This window comes from Ahaetulla prasina, chromosome 4, assembly GCF_028640845.1.
Source record: "Ahaetulla prasina isolate Xishuangbanna chromosome 4, ASM2864084v1, whole genome shotgun sequence".
Lineage (NCBI taxonomy): Eukaryota > Metazoa > Chordata > Lepidosauria > Squamata > Colubridae > Ahaetulla > Ahaetulla prasina.
The window spans coordinates 81,263,313-81,277,131 of record NC_080542.1 but is presented as its reverse complement, the minus strand read 5'-3'; the positions used below and the strand labels follow the sequence as shown (position 1 = coordinate 81,277,131).

The window sequence follows — 13,819 nt, the reverse complement described above, 5'->3', positions numbered from 1 at the left end:
CAGCACTGGTTTCACCCCGTTCAAAGTGGCTTCAGGTCAAGAATTTGTCCCCATACCTGAACTCCCTGAACACAAACCATCGATTCCATCATTGGCTGAATGGATAGAGCAATTGCAAAGTACATGGAAAATTACACGCAAAGCAATTGACGATGCTCATCACACACAAAAAAAACCCAAGCAGATAAAAAGAGAGCTCCTGAGAGAAAATTCCAAGTAGGAGATAAAGTTTTCCTGTCCACTAAATATTAGCAAACTACTTAGAAATCGAAAAAACTTGGACCCAAATATGTGGGGCCATTCCCCATTGTGAAAATCATTAATCCAGTGACTGTCCAACTAGAACTATCAAAATCTCTCAGAAGAATTCACCCAGTTTTCCACGTTAACTTGGTCAAACCTGAACACACATCCCCCCTTAGGGCTAATCCTACTAAAGCCCCTGTATCAATCCTCATAAATGGGGAAGAACATTTTGAAAATAAGGAAATCCTAGACTCTAGAAAATATAGAAATAAAATCCAATATTTAGTAACTTGGAAACACTTTCCTCTATCACAAGCTGAATGGGTTAACAAGGAAGATATTCATGCCCCAAAAAGCTAGCACAGTTTTATAACAAATATCCTGATAAACCCTAACATTTATTTTTTCTTTTCCAGGACTAACATCCTTTTTTCGAAGGAGGGCCAAATGTCAGCCTCCGCTTTAATTAAGTGTATTTCTCCTACTAGACTGTTTTATTACCTCGTTAAAAGTTTGCTCTTACTGAGTGTCTTACATGATTTATGGAGGAGGGGGGAGGTTTTTAGCATTCGGCTTGACATTGCATGTGTGGGGGAGGATGATAGCCTTTTTAAACAGACGTTTGAACTGTTTTGGCGCGTGAATGTAACGGCAGCTGATTGCTTCACATTCCATCCAGAAGATTGACAGAGGGAGAATATCAGAAGTGAAACTACACGTGGCCAAGGAGGAAGACGACATTGGATTATTACTGTATTGACCTCTAATAGGGGGAGGGTTCAGGAGAGGATATGACTCTGTGGTTTTGATTTACTTCCAGTTCTGGCTTTGGTTGTACTGCATTAAGGCTTGTTTAGTATAAATTACCAATTTATTCAAAATGATCGAGTTGGGTCTTTATTTTCTTAAACACTAATCTGAGGCAAGTTGACAATGAAAAAGAAATTATAGAGGATCTATAAATTAAACTGGCTGAGTTTTTAAGGGATACACAAATAATAAACCAGAAGAGTAAGTTAGATATGTTTATTTTTTATTTTTATTTATTTTGTCACAACATTATATATAAGCATCACATTAAAAGATTATATAGTATATAAATATATATATGAGGTAATATAAGGAAGTATAAGCATATATATATAAGAAGAAAAAATAGAAAAGAAAGAAACAAGCAAACAATAGGACAGGAACGGTAGGCACGTTTGTGCTCTTATGCACACCCCTTATAATCCTTTTAGGAATGGGGTGAGGTGAATAGTAGAAAGTTTTTGGTTAAAGCTTTTGGGATTATGGGAAGAGACCACAGAGTCAGGTATAACTCAGAAGAGTGACTTCAACAGTTTTCTTACTTTCGATTTAGAAAAGAAATGAAAGAACCCCTGAGAAAATGAAAGAGGAAAATCTTCTTTTGAGACATTACCTAAAAAGAATAAGTATCAAGATCTTTAAATGACAACAAAGGTTTGAAAATTTATTTTATTTGATCAAGGTTAAACTGTATATGATTTTTTTCTAAGAAAATTTAATGAGTTTGTTTTGATTATGACAGTGATGAAGTTTTTAAGATTTTTTTTTAGAGAAAAATACAGAAAGTGATAAACTATGGTTTTAAAATTGAGAAGAGATGAACATTTGAAAATGTTTCACGTTATAGTTTAATATTGTTTAATATATTGTTTTTAATTGATTTTTTCAGATTTAAGTTTGAATGATTAGAATTGAAATGTAATCCTTAAATTTGCTTATAATTTAAAATTTAGTCCTTAAATTTTTATATATATATATAAGATATGGAAAGAAGATATTGCATCTTTCTTTATATTTTTAGAGAAAATGACAAGGTCCAGTGAAAGCAAAAGGAAAAAAATATGAAATTATGAAATTAATTTATATCTGTGTGTATACACAGCTGTATAGTATAGTGGTTAGAGCATTTGCACTTAAATGCATTGTTTAAATAGAGTACTTTATCCTGTGAGTTTTGGTAAATTATATTGCACTGCTTCAAAAATCTTGAAAAATAAGTTTCCTGTTGTTCTTTTTATTGGGAATTTCCAAAGGGCTTCCCATCTCTTCAGAGTTTTTTAAAATGTTTTTGACTTTTTGCATTTGTTACAATGTGATCTTTATGAGCTTTACCATGGGACACTGAATCACAGGCCTGTTTCCTTGTCTTGATGGCTTTATAACCATCACCATACTTCACAATATTAATACAGTCACACTGTGTTTTTCACCACATTACTGTTTAGGAATAATGTAGAAATGTGCTGATTTTAAAGATAAATAAAGATGTTCTACATCAGAGAAACTCTGAAATAACGTCCAGCTTTTAAACATTTGAACACATTTTTCTATTCAAGCAGACAATGCTTAGATTGGAGTATTAAAAAATAAATATTTTCTTACATATTAGAAAAACACTAAATTAAAATAAACAATTATGAAATCAAATCCTCCTTGGCTTTGTTACACTGCTTCTCCAATTTCCACTATTGAATTGCATCATACCACCTGACATTTCATGGCCAGAAAGTCTGTGAACTTTCATTGGAAACTCCTATAAACCAGCTTCTGAGAATTTAATTGCATCAAAGCAAGAAGTCAGGGAGGTGGATCTAGATAGAAGCAAGATGGGAGTGAATAATGGGCTAAGAACCAATTCTCATTTAAAAAGCAATGGGGAACTGCCCACCACCACCACTACCATCACAGCAGCAGAGTAATATAATAATAATAATAATAATAATAATAATAATAATAATAATAATAATAATAATAATAATAATAATAATAATAATAATAATAATAATAATAATAATAATAATAATATAATATAGTTAACATGACTGTGATTATATCATGACCATTCCTAGCCAAACAGGAATAAATTGGTGGATATAACTTGGCCAGAGAATTTAAACCAGACTACCATAACCTTTTAGATATATGATTTCAGGGGCAGCATTGCCAGAAAAGCCCAGACTATCTAAGGCATTCTAGGCGTGAATTCTGAAACTACCCAATGCAGAAGGCTCTTTTAAGGAATATGTTAACAGGCAAATCACATAATAAAGTAGATAGTCACCAACACTATCATCATCACCATCACACCATGCCTGGGACAAATTATTTAATTCACTTTTGCTCTCAAATCATTAAAAATGTCTAGTTTTCACCGGTGGTTTCGTTTTCCCCGAGGAGGACGCCTGGAATGGCGTCCGGAACTGAGATTCTGTAAAAGCTGGTGAAACAGCGGGAGAACGGCTGTTAGCCAGCTTCAAAGCTTTTCTCTGGGTGAAAGAGAATAGCGAAGAGTGGCTGGATAGCAGAAGATTGCCCCAGGGGCTCTGCTTTCTTATGCAGAGTCTTGGAGGGCTGCCTGCATAACCCAGCCCCACTCCAGACTCGGCTCAGGACAAGAGGAAAACGCCCACCTCTGCTCAATTGATTCCGTTTTGAATAACTTAAAGCAGACGGGGCAAATACAAGTGATCGATTACTGGGGAAGCAAGAAGAGAGCTGACTTCTACTCCTTTTTAAAAGGGGAAAACTTTTTCTCACTTGAACTTAGTGAAGGAAGAAATGGCGTCTGAGAGGAAGTGGATTGGAGGCTGCTTGTGAGAGAAAGTGAAGTTCGTCTTTGTGGATTTTAGCTGAATAGAAGCTTTCCAGAGGAGGCAAGGTGAAAGTTTTTATTTTACAACTTTAATTGGAGACTTTTTGAGACTTTGAGATTTTATAATTCTAATTAGAGACTTTACTTAAATTAAAATGGCTTCTAAGCCACCAAAAGTTCCCATGACGAGAAGGGGGTCTGAAACTAATTTAGAAGATATATTAAAGGAACAGAATAGAGTTTCTGAAGAGCGATTTAAAGAAATTATGAATAATATTCATGGTGTGAAGGATCAACTTAGGGAAGAAATTAAAGAGACTAATAAAAAAATTAGAGAAGATTTATTGATGGTTTTTCAAGGTTTGGCAAAAAATTTGGAAGTAATGGAGGATAAAGTGGAAGTAATTAGTCAAGCAAATCAGTATTTGGATAATAAAGTTGGAGAGCTTCAAAATAAAGTGGATAAAATGAGGATCATGTGGTGGTATTGCAATATAGAGCGTTGGAGAAGGCTTTGAGAATTAGGGGAAGAAGATCTTTAAAAAGTTATATCAGAAGCCTTAGCTGAAATGTTAGGCATGGACCCTCGAGAAGTTGATTTTCAAATTGATAAGGCATATAGGGTTAATTCTTGGGTAGCGAGGCAGAAAAGCTCCCAAGAGATATTGTAATTTACTTTTTAACTTCTACAATAAGAAATCAGATTTTGCAAGCTACATACCAAAAGAAATTGCAAATAGCAGAACAGGAGGTGTTGGTTTTGAAAGAGATCCCTGCTAAAATGTTAAAGGATAGAAGGGATTTTAGGTTTTTTACACAAGAGCTTAAGAAGCATCAGATTCAATATAGATGGGAGGTTCCAATTGGTTTAACAGTATTTTTTCAAGGCAGGAGATATCGAATTGATACTGAATTGAAAGCAAAAGATTTTCTTTTTAATGTATTGAAAGTGGATGTAGAAACAGTGGATAAAAGTCTTCAAGAGAAACAGAGTGGGGAAGCTGAAACTGCACCTGTGATATCAGTACCTCAAGAACAATCTCAAGAACAAAGAGTGACAAGGGGAGCTATTAGGCGTAAGGAGATGGAGGAACGACTTCAAAGACAGGAACGGATTCTACTACTGAAGCTGTGGGAGGAGCCAAGTCAAGAGTGAGGGTCTTCAGCTAATTGCTCAGAAGCTTCAAGAGGCCAGAGATGGCAAATAAATTTTGACATGGAATGTTAATGGTTTAAATTCAGCACAGAAAAGAAGAAAAATATTCCATTATTTGAAACAATTTAAAATGATGTGATATGTTTGCAAGAGACACATATAAAATTATCAGATCAGAAATATTTGATTAATTCAAAATTAGGTAAACATTTTGTTTCTTCTGCTCGAATAAGAAAATGGTATAGTTATATATTTGAAGAAAAATATATCAAGTAAATTAATTGAAACGGATATTCAAGGAAGATATATTGCTATTGAATTGATTTTAGAAGGAAAAAGACACTTGTGATTGGCATATATGCACCTAATCAACAACAAGAAAAATTTTATAAACTGTTACATGAAAAATTGACTTTTTGGGACTATAAAACATTTATTATATTAGGGGATTGGAATGGTGTAATGGACATTAGAAGAGATAAAAGAACTCTTTCTAAGAAAATTCCTATGCATGCAAAATTGCCTAAATCTTTTTTTGATTTGATGGAAGATTTTGAGTTGAAAGATATATGGAGAAGGCAGAATTTTGATGATAGAGATTATACTTATTTTTCGGATAGGCATCAATCTTTTTCACGTATTGATTTTATATTAATTACCAATGACTTGCTTTCTAGGGTTAGGAAAACAAAGATATTTCCAAGGTGTTTAACTGATCATAGTCCGGTATGGATGGAGTTGCAATATGAAGGTGGAAGAAGATCATGGAGAATAAATGAAAATTTGTTTAGATATGAGGATAATGTAAATCAATGTAAAAACAAATGAAAGAATTTTTGATTATAATTTGGGAAAGGGAACTCGATAGAAATGGTGTGGGACGCGAGCAAGGCCTTTATGAGAGGAAATTTGATATATATTAATAGTAGACAGAGGAGAAAACTACAAAAACAGCGAGGGATTTAGAAGAGGAAATTCAGAGGAAACAACAATTATTGGTATATAATCCACATGATTTAAAAACTACTGAGCGATAAAGATATTACAGAGTCAATTTAATATGTTAATGGCAGATCAGGTGGCAACCAATATACAATATGCTAAACATAATACTTTTTGTAATGCCAATAAATCAGGGAGGTGGTTGGCTTATATGTTAAGGAAAAGACAGAAAGCACGTACTATTGAAGGAATTGAATACAAGGGTAAAGTGCGATTTCAACAGGATAAAATTAAAAAAGCTTTCTTGGAATATTATACAAATTTATATGCCAGAGATACAATATTGAATATGGATATTGATAAATATTTGAAAGAATATAAGGTTAAAGGTTTAACTAATGAACAAAGGGAAGAGTTGAATCGGCCTATAACTTCTGAGGAAATTATTTTGGTAATAAAGCAATTAAAAATAGGGAAATCCCCAGGCACAGATGGACTTACAGCAATATATTATAAAAAGTTACAGGATGAGATAGTTGGTCCACTTATGGAGTTATTTAATCAGATATTGATGGGAGGAGGAGTACCACCATCATGGAGGACTACTTTTATTTCATTGATACCAAAAGAGGATCAGGATTGTACTAAGCCTGGGAATTATAGACCGATTTCACTCTTGAATAATGATTATAAGATTTTTGCAAAAATAATGGCAAATAGGTTAATGGAAATTGTACAACAAAGGATTCACACTGACCAGTCTGGTTTCATAAAAGGGAGACAAATGAGGAATAATGTTAGGCAGATAGTGAATTTATTGGAATATTTGGAAAACAAGAATCAGATTCCGCAGCGTTTATATTCTTGGATGCAGAGAAAGCTTTTGATCGTTTGCATTGGGAATTTTATTTAAATTATCAGACAAAATGCAATTTGGAAATGGTTTTACACGAATACTTAGGGCAATTTATGGAGAGCAAACAGCTCAGATAATAATTAATGGTAGTTTGACAGATAGTTTTAAAATTGCGAAAGGAACAAGGCAGGGGTGTCCTTTATCACCTTTATTGTTTATTTTATCTTTGGAACCTTTATTGGATAAGATAAGAGAGTTAAGGGAGATAGAGGGTATTAGAATTAGAAGATATGAATATAAAGTTAGAGCATTTGCAGATGATTTGGTTGTTATGTTGACTCAGCCTATAAATTCGAGTGTATATTTGTTGGAAGTAATTAATCAATATGGAAGGGTCTCAGGGTTTAAAGTGAATCAAAATAAAACAAAAGTGTTAACCAAAAATATGATTAAGAACCAGAAAGAAAAACTAGAGGAAATAACAGGATTTGAAATTGTAAAAAAGGTTAAATATTTAGGAGTCTTTCTTACTTCATCAAATGGAAAATTGTATAAGAATAATTATGATGTGTTATGGAAAAAAATTCAGAAGGAAATGAATACTTGGAAAAATTACAATTATCTTTGTTAGGAGAATAGCAGCTATAAAATGAATGTTTTGCCTAAATTCTTGTTCTTGTTTCAGATGATACCAATAATTAAGAAAGATAAAATTTGGATGAATGGCAGATTGGAATTAATAAATTTATATGGGAAGGAAAAAGCGAGAGTCAAAATGAAAATAATGCAAGATACACGGAAAGAGGAGGATTAAAATGCCTAATTTAAAACTGTATTATGAAGCAGTTGTTCTTTCGGTAATAAGTGATTGGTTTAATTTGACGGAGGAAAGGATTTTGAATATAGAAGGTTATGATTTATTATATGGTTGGCATGCATATTTATTGTATGATAAGAAAGTAGATAAAGCTTTTAAGAATCATGTGTTGAGAATTTCTCTTCTGCATGTCTGGAAAAAATATTATTATAAGTTAAATTATAAAATTCCTATATGGGCAAGTCCTCGGCACGCAGTAGAGAATATAAATATAGAACAGGAACAAGAAATGATTACTTATAAAGATCTTTTATACAATGAGAGGGGAAATTTACAACTAAAATCTTTGGATACATTAAAAGAAGAAGGGAGGAATTATACTTGGTTTCAATATGGACAGTTAAAGGCTAGATGGAAAGAAGATCAGAAAATTGGTATCATTCAAAATGAAGAAAATCTGGTTAAACAAATTAGAAATCAAACTCAGGGGCATATAAAGAGATTGTATACTGTGTTGATAGAAATAGATTCTGAAAGAGATTTAATAAAGGATTGTATGATAAAATGGGCACAGAATATTCAAGAACCAATAATGTTGGAAACATGGGAAAAATTTGTTAGAAATGTTAAATTTACGCAAGCGCAGAATTTAAGGGAAAATTTTTATAAGATGTTTTATAGATGGCATTTAGATCCTAAGAAATTATCATGTATGTATCCAGATATGCAAGCGAAATGTTGGAGATGTAATTGTGATGATGCTACATATTTTCATGTATGGTGGACTTGTAAGAAAATTAAGTCTTTCTGGATAAGAATCTGGTGGATTATGCAGAATGTTCTGAAGAAGAAGATAAAGTTCCTACCACAATTTTTCCTTTTGGGAATAACAAAAGACTGTACAATGATTGAGATTTTGAACTTAATAACAGCAGCACGACTGTTGATTGGACAATATTGGAAGAAAAAAGAATTACCCACAATAGAAGAATGGATATTGAAAGTTTCCAATTTGGCTGAGATGGCTAAAATCTCAGCCTTCTTGAAAGACAGTACTCAAGAAAAATATTTAAATGAATGGAAGAACTGGATTGATTATATTCAAAATAGATATCAGATTAAGAAATTTCGGATTGCTTTTGAATGAAGGATGTTATTTTTGATTTTAATGGAAGAAGTCAGGTTATGTGAGAGAGAAGGATTATAATTGTGTTAGATTTTAAAAATTTAATGTATGACTGTTTTGTTTAAGGAACTATACCTTGTGTTTGCTCCGGGAAGTCCGGGGGGGGAGGGGGGTTTAGGAGGGAGGGGGGGAGGGGGAAAAGTTTAATTGTTGTAAAACTTTTTTAATAAAAATGTCTAGTTTTGACATCAGATCAATACTTTTAAAATATCATTTGACTAAAATTTAGTGTAAAAATAATTTCCCCATAAACATTATTGTTTTGTGTATGTGTGTGTGAATCAAAAATATTGATTTCAATTTTTTTATAGTGCAGAATGAATTGGAATGCGATAGAGATTTTAGTATGTTGCCTTTGATTTAAGTGTGAAATATTTTGGACTAGCCCTGAAGTTAAAGCAAATTATCCATGTACAGTTTTGTATTCCTAACTGTCAAAAGTCTCTGCTGGAGCAGAACTACCTGTTCCTCCATGTCTTTTATCTATTGAAAAGAGCGAAGAAATTCCTTTAGTTCATTTCGATTTATAAAGATTGACTAGTTGTTTCAGATTTCACTTTTAAAGAAACAGAATGAACTAGATCTTTTTCCATAACATAATAATAGTGCATAATAATAGACAATCCCAACTAAAAGCAGACCTTGGTGATTAATACAACTTTTGCTGTGAAATAGAGCTAATGCTGCCATCTCATGGATGCAGTGATCTCTGAGGACAAGACAGCAAGTAAGAATGAAAAATGGGAATGAAAATTCTTTCCTTACATGAAAGTCTTCTGAGTGGAATAAAATGGAAGATTTTTAAAAAAAAGATATACATATGCATATGCATATGCATATACATATACATATACATATACATATACATACATACATACATACATACATATATATATATATATATAAGATCTCTCGCCTTTTGTCATACAAGTTTTTCCAATTCCTCCAGCATTTAAACAGATTACAGAGCCACAATATAGTGGGATGTTGCTGCTTAATGTCTGATAGCATGGTGCATTGAAAGAGTAGAAAAGCAGAGAACTGTTCTCTGCCCTTGCCTATTTTAACATCTCACAAATTATCTCTGTCATTGATCTATGTCAGAGGAGCTAATGTAGGAGCTAATGGGCAGTTCTGAAATTTGAAGGGCATGACTTGGCATTCTCCCTGAGTTATAGCCAAGGGTATGGCCAATCATAAAACTCCTATTCACCAGAAACAAGGTTGCCACTGTTCTACTCCCCCTCTTAAGATGATGTTCTACAACTCCTGCTTTCATAAATCTTTTGGAGAGTTCGGAGAAGTCAAAAAATATCCCCTAATTTATGTTATCTCTGAAGACATCTTTGGATTTTATGAGGGGCCTGGATGAATTGTTTATTTATTCATTCATTCATTCAGTTTAGAGGCCAATCAACCCCAGATTACTGTGGACTTTATTTTATTACTCAGGTGGACCATACTTTGCTTTGCTTCATGTCCCTTTTTGATTAGAATAGAAGAATAGGCTAGGCTAGAACACTTTATTGGACACACAAGGAATTTGCTGTATAAAAGCTCTCAGTGTATATGCAAAGCAGCAGAGTAATAACAATCATAATAATTATATCAAAAAAAGGAGGAAGTAGAGAAGATAAGAAGGATAATAATGCTACAGCCAGAAAACATGGGTAAATAAACCTAGACAAAAGGCAGTACTTTGAGAATTAAGTGTCAGGAGAGTGATGGCAAGAGGGGAAAAATGTCCCTATGTCCAGTTGTTTTGGCAAGTAATAACTTATAGCAGCATCCTGAGGGGAGGAGTTAAAACAGTTTATGTCCAGGATATGAGGAGTCTGTAGATATTTTCTCAGCTCTCCTTCTGACCCATGCAATATACAAGCCTTCTATGGGAGACTATGCCATTCACTTGCACAGACATGTAACTGTGTTTTAGTGAGTTAAATAATATTCCTCAGCAATTCCCTTCACCACAAAACTCTTAGAACTGTTCCAATTAAGTCCAGCCATGAGAATATCAATGTTAGTCTTGAATTAACTGGCTGACCTTCTTTGCTCCTGCCTTTTCTGACCTTCTTTCCTCCTGCCCTATGTCTTCTTGGATTAAGGGCAAAAGGCAGTTCCTCCTCCTCCTCACTGACCATCTGCAACTGCATGCTTTCCCCCAGCTGTACCCTCAGCCAAATCCGTTCAGACAGCTGCTCAGAGCCATCAATTAACTCAGCTCCTGACATGCCAAGATCCTGTTCATCCTCCCTCGAGTTGACATCTAGAGAGATATCTGTAGAAGCATCCAGGGGAGTCACCACAAAGGCAGACTGGTTGTAATTGTTTTTCCTGGAATCCTAACTCTCTTTTAGAGTTTGTATCTGTCCTATTTGATTGCTGTACTAAACCAGACAGTTATAGAAGCACAAATGACTTCTATATTTCATCTGTAGAACTGTATCGACAGCTCCTGGGGCAGTCTGAACTTCTTGAGTTGACATAGGAAGAACATTCTTTGTTGTGCTTTTTTAATGATGGTTCTAATGTTAGGAGTCCATTTCAAATCCTGGGAGATTATAGAACCCCAAAATATGAAGTATTCTACTGCTGATACTGTGCTGTCACATATAGGAGGTATGGTAGAATAGAATAGAAGGGCTTCTCTTAAAATCCATTCTTATGTCTATACTTTTAAGCATTTTCAGTTCCAAATTGTTCTGGCAACACCACAGGGCCAGTTGTTCAACCTCCCATCTACATTCAGAGTCACCACGGTCTCGAATGAGACCAATAACTATAGCAAGAGAATAGCAATTGAGAGACCACATGGCCCTTAGGGTTGCCTATGCTAACTCGTAGGGTATTTGGTGTGATTTTCCCTAGCTTCACCTGTTGCTTCCTATCTGCCAAAAAGTGAATAATCCACCTACAAGTACGGTCAGGCACAACTAGTTGAATCAGCTTAGAGTGAAGAATTTCTGGAATGATGATACTGAATGCCGAGCTGAGGTCTACAAAAAGAACTTATGAATAGGACTCTGGAGACTCAAGCTGTTGCAAAACGTAATGCAATACCATATTAACAGCATCATCTGCCAATCTATTGCTCAGTAGATCAACTGCAAGGGTTCTAACAGCGGATCTGTGATGATTTTCAGGTGGGTCAGCACTAACCTCTCAAAGGTCTTCATAACTACAGATGTCAGAGCAACCAGTCTGTTGTCATTCAGCTCCTTGATGGAAGGTTTCTTGAGAATCAGGATGATAGTAGAGTGTTTGAAGCAAGAAGGGACATAATACATCTCTAGTGATGTGGGTGAAGGTGATGGCCAGTTGTTCAGCACAGGCTTTCAAGAAGGAAGGAGTTATTCAGTCTGAGCCTGGTGTTTTCTGATCTGTTCTAAAATCAGCAGAGGTGGAGGGCCCAGAGGGATAGAGATAGGTGTAGAAGATTGGTTACTGTTATTGTATCTGAAATGGGAAAGATAGCATAGATGACATGATCTCCTCACTAAGATCATTATAACAAGAATTTATCTCATTAATTTATGATATCATTCAGTGATCTCATAAATTAATCTATGAAAGCTAAAGTCAGAAATGGGAGAGAGCTTGAAAGCCCCAACAGAGATTTCAGACAATCTTAAATTTAAGGTTAGGTTTCTGAAATAATATGATGAAACCAAAAATGTTTTTTTCTTTTCACTTCCATTTTCTATTGGCACCCATGAAATAATAACTTGCTTTATTTACCACAAAATATTAACAAATGAGCTACTTTTAAAGATAATTAAGATATGCTTAACGTCTATGGAGATTCTCAGTCATTCAGGTCATGGTTGTCCCAAAAGTGTTTTTTCAAAAGGTACTGACTTTGTTTTTTCTTGAAGACGTTTCACTTCTCATCCAATAACCTTCTTCAGTTCTGCCTGAATGGTGGAAGATGGAAGGATTTATATTCCCTGCAATGATCTGATTGTTAGCACTCTTTCTGAAAGTTGTTGAGATACTTGGGGATTTATCTGTGCTTCAGATCACCTGAATAGTACAAATGGGTGCGGAACCTTCTTTGAACTGCTGAAAGGACTTTGTTGTAAACAGGAGATAGATGGTGTTGTATCTTTTGCTTCTATTGAGAGAGGGCTGTTCAGTCTTAATGTAAATGGCCTCTTTGATCTCTTTCAAACCAGTGGTCCTCTTTGTCCAGAATATGGACTTTGCTGTCTTCAAAGGAGTGACCTTTATCTTTCAAATGCAGATGGATTCCTGAATCTTGTCTTGATGGATTTGTTCTCCTATGTTGTGCCATGCATTTGTGAAAGGGTTGTTTTGTTCCTCCAATGTACAGATTATATTTCTCACTGCATTGTGCTGGATATATCAGATTGCTCAATTTGTTTCTGGGTGTTTTATCCTTAAGTGGACAAGCTTCTGCTTTAGTGTATTTTTGGATTTAAAGTAAGTATGTATATTGTGTTGGTTGAAAATCCTCCTTAGCTTTTCAGATATTCTGCAATGTATGGAATGACAACGTTGCTTTATTCAGGTGACCCTGAGGGGCTAGATAAAGTGGCCTCAACAATCTCTGGAAGAGTGCTAACGACCAGATTGTCAGTGTAATTATGAGCTGGGATAGCCATAACAAGTCAGCCAATGGGAACTGTTGGGTGACTGAGAGCCATGTCAGATAGCTTGGAGCCTGGGCGTGGCTTAGGTTCACTGGTCTATATCTATATAATGATTATTATTTGATTCCGTGCTTCTGAATTCTGTGGTTTCTGGTTCTGGCGTCTGCTGCATGGATATTGTATACATGTATCATGCTTTATATTTATATTACTGTATAAATTTATATTACTGTATATAAAGAAGTTTCTTTTATACATGAATCCTGCTGAATTATTTGTGTGCTGGTTGGATTACTGCAACAGCAGTTGGATTACTGCTGGTTGGATTACTAACACAGATGACTACATTAAAGATTTGTTCTCTGTGCTGCAATGCTT

At 34.6% G+C, this 13,819-nt stretch overlaps 2 protein-coding genes across 6 annotated transcripts in view; both read right to left on the bottom strand.

The window, feature by feature from the left end:
• The window catches only part of CCK (cholecystokinin), a 205,239-nt gene extending 193,086 nt beyond the window's left edge, over positions 1-12,153 (bottom strand). The window contains exon 1 of the mRNA XM_058184221.1: positions 11,988-12,153. The gene's annotated coding sequence lies outside the window, so the exon portion shown is untranslated. The remainder of the gene's footprint in view (positions 1-11,987) is intronic.
• EIF1B (eukaryotic translation initiation factor 1B) overlaps positions 1-13,819 on the bottom strand; it is a 237,067-nt gene that overhangs the window by 188,057 nt on the left and 35,191 nt on the right. Inside the window, exon 4 of one of the 5 annotated variants that reach the window (XM_058184218.1) lies at positions 12,148-12,284. The exons of the other annotated variants lie outside the window; for them this stretch is intronic. Coding sequence (XP_058040201.1) covers positions 12,276-12,284 — 9 coding nt within the window. The 3' untranslated portion in view covers positions 12,148-12,275. Of the gene's footprint in view, positions 1-12,147; positions 12,285-13,819 lie in introns of those variants that run through there. 5 annotated transcript variants of the gene reach the window in all.